Raw genomic sequence first — 7,568 nt, 5'->3', positions numbered from 1 at the left:
GTGCTGAAAAATGGCGTTAAACCCTAAAAACAACAACAACAACAACAACATTGATTCACCGATGAGGATTCTGGCTAACTGACCATCCAGCCCAAAATGTTGATCCCTTTGGTGGTTCATTTAAGCACTCTAGGACAAACTAGATCTTGACATGATTAGATGTGTCAGGTTTCATGACAACCTTTCCAGTAGATTAGGCAGAGGCATGATAACAAACTTGTACAAATGGACAAATGAACTACAGATGTCAGACACAGGACAAGAGACCATCCCATAAGCTCTTCTGGTCTATGACCAGTGTAGCTTACAATACACAAAAAAGGCACTTACATAATGATGAGAAAAATGCCACAAATCAACAAACTCTGTTTGAAAAACAAGTCCACTGGTATGGTCACCCTGCTTATTACATCTAATGCAAATCTTAAATCACTAAAAGAAAACAACAAAAATCAAAGTTATCAAAATGAATATATTTTAATATTCCATACGAGTTTGATCACAAACAGCTGGGAATAGATCGATTCTTATTTCATATAAATTAAAATATATACTCAATAAAAGTATAATGACAAAATGCCATCATATAGAAGTATATGAACTCATTGTTGCAAAATATATGCATACAATTATCAAGTACAATACTAATTTTGGAGGAAAACAAAGCAAACAACTATTAAAAATAAAACTGTTATCTCAACCAAATATTTTTCTGTCAAGTGTTTTCACTGAGGACTAGAAAAAAATATGTGTGTTTCCGATTGGCCAGCCATCCCTGTTTTTCATTGCCGCACCCCCCAGTAAAAAAACATCTTGAAACTGATGTGTGCATCTAACTGAGCCAGCTTAACCCCAGTACTGGAAGAACTTAGTACATTATATATTCTAATCATTATATATATATATATATATATATATATATATATATATATAGGGTTTTTAAAAATAAACAGAACCTACCTCTCCACCCTAATTTTAAAACCACTGCAATAGGAAACACACATTTGTGGAGGGGGGGGGGCTAATTAACAGAGTCTTAGTCATCTGGAGTCCTACATAGGAAATCAAGAGCAATTATAACGGGTCCTGCTACTGGGAAACAGTGTTGGCTTGCTCAGAATCTAATCCTTTGAAATACTATAATTTCTTCAATACTGATATTCTGACAGCAGCTTGGACCAGGGAAGCAGGATTTATTCTTCACTGACAAACCTGTTTGATTTATTCCATTCATCAAAGTATGGAACAAGTTATAAATAAAAATTTCTATAATCCTGAGACATGTCATCTTGCTCCAAGCTGTTCATTTGTTGCAGCTCTAATGATGTTAATAAGTGCAGTCTTTGCATCAGAGTCTGAGAACAAGTCTAATGAGTGAATGGCTCTCTGCCCATATTCCCAACACAACTCTGTACATTCCTGTATTGCTGAACCTGATTTTACCATTTTTAGCACCTGTAAGTAAAGACAAGCCCTAACTTAAATAACTTGAAACAAATGACCATTTCATAAAGTGGAATGTCTAGTAATTAAATAAAAATTATCTCCCAAGCATTATAAAATGCTGATTTTATCTATTTTACTGTATCCTGATACAACTTCATTTTAAAGATAAATGCATAATTAATAATACAAAGCCTCATGGTATAAGTCATCCAAGATCTTAAATCTATTTACCAAATTTATACAGAATGGAAATATATTCTCTAGATAATAATAATAATAATAATAATGAGGGCTTTGTATAGCACCTAATCTTCAGACCAAGCGCTTTACAACATTCGACAACACCTATAACAAAAAACATATATAATGATATGATTACAAAAGAAAAAAAAACAACATGAAATTAGAAAATATAAAAAACATGCTGAAAATATTTAAGGTAGGAAACATTATTAGGTCTTTAAGTTTGTTATTGCAGTAAAAAAAAGTGAGTTTTAAGAGCACTCTTGAATGGGATCACTGTGTATTTGTGTTCAAGTTAAGTGGGCAATTCATTCCACGTTGCTGGGCCCTGGTATGCAAAAGAATGTTGTCCATATGACTTTGTTTTCATAGTGGGAATAATGAGAATAATGAGTATATGATTGTCAGAAGAGGAGTGTAAGTATCTTGCTGGTGTGTACACATGGGTGAGGTCAGATAGGTATGTTGGACTGGAGTCCATCAGTGAAACATAGCACAGAGAACAAATTTTGTGTTTGATTTTGGATCGAATAGATAGCCAGTGTAGGGCACAGAGCAGCAGGGAGGTGTGCTCTGATCCTGTTGCTCTAAGTATGATCTGAGCAGCAGTGTTTTGAACGTTCTGAAGTTTCTGGAGTAGATATTGAGATGAACCAGACAGAATTGAGTTACAATAGTCCAGTCTTGAAAGTACTAATGAACACACAAGTGTTTTAGTGGCATCAACTGAAATATATTTGCGAATTAAGCTGATGCGTCTCAGCCCAAGATATGCAGCCTTGCATATGTTCATGACATGTTGGTGCAATGTGAGAGTACTGTCCAGAGAAACACCTAGGTTTCGTACTGATTGTGTGAATTTAATGTTGGTGTTGCTGATATTTATTGTTTGAGGTAAAGGATGTAATGAGAAAGCCTTTGTGTTGTGATCAGAATGGCCTCAGTTTTATCATCATTCATCTGCAGCTTGTTACATGTCATCCATTATTTCACATCAGAAATGCACCTCTCTACACCTTGGATGGTAGCATCAACTTCAGTTGGGTGGCTAGATTTGTATATCTGGGTGTCATCAGCGTACAATTGGTGAGTTGTTGTTGTTCTGAGTGCCTAGTGAGACAACTGTAAGTACCATTTATTTTAATAAGTCTTTGGCATGACTCGGCCGGAGATTGAACCAATGACATCCCGCATCCAAGGCAGACACTCTAACCACTAGGCCACCGGAGTTGTTTGAATTCCTCAAGACAGTAATCTTAAAATGTTACCACAAACTTTATAATTGAAAGTACATGAACTGAGTCAATCCTATATCATCTGTACAAAATAAAAACAGTTTGCACATGGAAGTTGTATGTTCCGAGAATATTAAATTTGAATTGAAGAAGAAAAAATCAACAACAACGAGAGATAAGGAGACCAAAAACGTATTTTGTTATAATTTACAAGTTATTTTCAAATGAATCACTGCATCTCTTCGAAGAACAATGCACAGATTAGCCAGAATGAAAGGCTTAAGATTTGTTTAGATTGTGTGATTTGTCAAAAAGTAGGTTGACCTGCACACAGATGTTACCATGATGTCTGTCCTGTTAATACCATGTAATCAGCTGAAATAATCTCTTATCTAGCTGGTGTCTTCTTGCCAAAAGACTCTGTACAAATAAATCCCACATAGCCAATGAGTAAACATTTAATTAGGTTTGCACGGAAGTGCTGACAGGCATTGTCATGACTTATTTGACTCTTCTCATTAAACAGAAGTGGGCATCACATTTATAATTACATTGAAGCAGATTTAAAAACAGAGTATTAGACAGAAATTTCACTTCAAAAGACCTTTTTTAAATTTCTTTTCTTATGGTGATGCCACCAGTAGGTATTGCATAGTATGATCATTTTATTATTACTCTTTCATGTAGTTACTTAATGAGAAAATATTTTTAGTTCTAGAAAATCTGAAAAAAATATGACTTCTTCAAATTTACAAATTTCATGTCAGCTTCAAATTTCCAAGCATAAATCGCTATTTGCAAAGTTAAAACAAACAATATATTGAGTTTTTATTTAATAGGTTTTTAAATTTTCAAATTGTAACCAATCAGAAGCTTAATTTTTGCATTTTCCAAAAGGACAAAAAATGAGATACACTACTGCCTCCACATTCCAAGTGGATTTGTGAGTTATCAGGGTGTGCTACAAGGGAATGGTGTATACTTAAAGATGAATACAAGAACAACAGATTTTCTGCATTCAAATAGATTGCATTATACCAGTAAAACATAATTTTAAAACAATTACCTGTTTTGGTTCAAATCCTTCACTACTGTTAAATAATTTATCATCTATATCCTTCTGATGTGACTCAACATGCCGTATGACTGGTGCTGAGGTAATGTTGATGTTTGTAAGGCCATGGTTGGGGTCCAGGAATGGCCCTATGTCATCTACCATCTGAAAAATAATAAAACAAAATATGGTTATTAATGAAGATTCATTTTTGTTCAGGAGGTACTCATTTCCCTGGTTTTGTTGTTGTTACAAAAAACAAATTTAAATTTAAATACATCGTGCAAAATGTCTGCAATATAGATGCCATTTCAGAAAAATTGATAAACTAGAATTTAGACACTAATGAAAATGTACTCTTTGAAATATGAACGTCATGAAAATTGAAAATAAATGACATCAGTAGGTATAATGAATATATTAAAAGAAATAAAAATCCATCATCTTGTACATTATAACCTCCCTAGACAGCCAAACAATAAATGTAACTAGCCAAAATTTACAAGATGCATTTTTGGTCAAAATCTCAATTTGAACAGCACCCTTGACCAGCAGCCACTCACTATTTATGGCTAGAATCCCTTGGCACAGACAAAGTATCCCTCAAGAATGGCCACCCCTCTAATGCGACCAGCAGCCAACATATTACTTAGTACAAAAATGTAAAACATTCCCCTCACAAGTGTCCACATTTTAATTTAAATGTGTCCAGAACCTATAATTAATTCATATGGTAATGTAAGTAATGATTATCTCTACTGATACCTGTCTCATGATGTCAGGTTTCCATTACTGAAAAAAATGTTGGCTGAAGTACATGCAATACTAAGTTCAATATTATATCATTATGTATAAAAGCTGACATTTACAGGAAATGGGCTCAATAATGTTGTGACAGAGTTCTTCTCTTTGATAATTACAACCAGACGTAATTGTCATGATCCAAAACATGGTCAGCATAGGCTAAATTTAGATTTTGTGGATTAACACACAGAGAAAAATTAACTTTGAACAAAACCAGGTACACCAATCCCTTGATAACTCGTGCTCGGATAACTCACGATCCCGCTTATAACACGGTGTCCAGAGTGGCTCCTGATTTTTTCCCAAAGAAAATATATTTTAAATATCTTTAAAATATGCTGACCGTGACAAATTTTTAGATAAGAACTAGTAAATTAAACCATGCTACATCGCTCGTTTTATCATCGAAAATGGTGATTAATGCCCATAAAGATAGAATCCATATTGTGAAATCTGCAAGTTCTAAATAAGATATCATATATTATGTAAGTTCTTTTTATGATAAATAGTTGTCAATACACTGTGAATAAAGTCAGGTGAAATAGTGATCAGTGAAAATTTCTGGTAAATGCTAACAAGTGACAACAGAGAATGAAATAAACACCAATTAAATGTCTTGCTATGTGAAAGTCACATTCTAATCCTTTAATTCCATTTCAGTGTAAACATTAAAAACGCAACATATTCTGTTCTATGCAAGCATGAAAAGAGTCAATCGACCGGCACATCGAAACCCGTGAGCACTTCTGTGAGAACCTAATTACATGACGGCTTTGTTTTGATCAACAACATGGGGAAGAGTTTGTTGCATTAAAAAATCAATTAAAAGAGACCTGTGTTGTTTTATCACTTTGAATATGTCTTTTGTAACAAATCAAGCAAGGGAGGGACAAAAAAAAATTCAAAGGCATGCAAATCTGAGCATAAGTTCTTGTGGTCAATACCATTATCAAAATTCATTTTATTTCACCAATAGATAATGGTTTCACATTTTTATATGGTGGCTGGAGACAAAATGTTGACTATGTAAAGATCATACATTTGAGAAATCTACGGGAGTTTTCATGGCGACAGAGAAATCAAGGGGTAACACAAAAAAAATTAACTGTTTTTTTTTCAAAATGTGAAGTTATCACCATGTCGGCTAATTCTGCATGTTGGGTAATTCTGCACAATGATACGTCATTTCTGTAAACATTTAATCACGTGTTATTTTTGTTCAAAAATCCATTTTGTATCAAGAACGAATGATCGTACTTTAATTAAGGAAAGTGATATTCATAAAGTGTACAAAAATATCCTGCATTTCGACTCAAAATGCAAATGATTTTTGTTGTTGTTGTAGGGTTTAACGCCATTTTTCAGCACAAGATAGGCTTTACATGGAGGCCAGTTTTAATGGTGGAGGAAGAACCCAGGAAAACCCCGGAAAGAACCGCTAACCCATGAGAAGCTACCGGCAAGCTTTCTCACATATCCACACTGGCCGAGCCCGAGACTCGAACCCACGCTGACAGAGGTGAGATGGCAGTGATCCATGACGGACAGCGCTTTAGACCACTTGGCCACTCAGGGCCTTGAAATGCAAATGAAAATGTGATTTCTAAATGTCAACATGAAGACCCACTCCATGACCTTCTTGTACCGGTAATCCAGAAAATCCAATTTACTATGTATCTTTTAGAATCATACAAATAAATACATTAAATAAAAGCGGGAAATGTATACCTTAAATAAGACGTTGTAAACACATTACATCCTATTCATTGTTGTTTCTCCTCCACATAATAGCTTATTTTTTTATAAAACACTGAACTTTACTAACTTTTTTTATAAGATCGGTTTAATTTGATTAATATCTCTTGCCATTTATTGGCATTTTTACCTCGAATTTTGTAAAAATAGCTATAAACTGACCTAGTTACTTGACTGAACTGCTGACAGAAACTGTGCGCAGAATAGGCCGACATATCGAGAGTCAGGAAAACACGGGGGTGGTATCCCCTGTGTCCAAAATTAATATTATTTTGAACAGAATATTCTGGTGACAATTGCCTCTTTTGAAATGATAAGCATTGCTGTATTTTATTTTCGTCAATCGGTCGAATTCAGTATGCGTTTTGCTTCAATGTTGGAGATGGAAACCTTAAGTGTGCAGAAATGCCTGACAGCATTGTATATTTGTCAAGTGTGTCACAAACAGCAAGGGGGCCCCAAGTGGTCTAAAACGCTCTTCGTTACGGATCACTGCTGTCTCACCTCTGTCTGAATGGGTTCGAGTCTCGGATTCGGCTAATGTGGATATGTGAGAAAGCTTGCCAGTAGCTTCTTGTGAGTCGGTGGTTCTTTCCGGGGTTTTCCCAGGTTCTTCCTCCACCATTAATACTGGCAGCCATGTATAGCCTATCATGTGGTGAAAAATGGCGTTAAACCCTACAACAACAACAACAAATGGCAAGTATTATCATGTTAAAATTTACGCTGTTTTAAATTTGTAGACCCATTAAATTCATGTTGGTAATGATTAACCCTTGTGAGTTTTTTCATTTTACTTCTACCAAAATCAAATCTATCTATCCATCTATTGTTCAACAATGTTTCTCGAAAAGAGTATCGATCTTTTGTATTAAAAAAACCCTGTCTAATTTGGATCAAACAATGAAACTAGAATGTATCCAATTCAACACACAAATTAGTGATGTAGTACACAATGTGTGCAGTGGTACATGTGTTAAGCAAACGGAAACTATGTGGAATTATGTTTTTAATGATCTCCTCAATATACT

General features: G+C 34.7%; 1 protein-coding gene across 3 annotated transcripts in view; it reads right to left on the bottom strand.

The window, feature by feature from the left end:
• Positions 1-458: 458 nt before the first annotated feature.
• Positions 459-7,568, bottom strand: part of LOC149786112 (all trans-polyprenyl-diphosphate synthase PDSS2-like) — a 73,644-nt gene continuing 66,534 nt past the window's right edge. For all 3 annotated transcript variants that reach the window (XM_089976435.1, XM_089976436.1, XM_089976434.1), the window contains 2 exons: positions 3,991-4,143; positions 459-1,455 (listed from right to left, as the gene is read on the bottom strand). In XM_089976435.1, the coding sequence (XP_089832561.1) occupies positions 1,285-1,455; positions 3,991-4,143 (324 nt within the window). In that variant the 3' untranslated portion in view covers positions 459-1,284. The remainder of the gene's footprint in view (positions 1,456-3,990; positions 4,144-7,568) is intronic.

The sequence above is a fragment of the Sinohyriopsis cumingii genome, chromosome 12, assembly GCF_028554795.1.
Source record: "Sinohyriopsis cumingii isolate HCF-2022 chromosome 12, ASM2855479v2, whole genome shotgun sequence".
NCBI lineage: Eukaryota > Metazoa > Mollusca > Bivalvia > Unionida > Unionidae > Sinohyriopsis > Sinohyriopsis cumingii.
The sequence above is the reverse complement of the archived record's forward strand: the minus strand, read 5'-3'. Positions and strand labels throughout refer to the sequence as shown.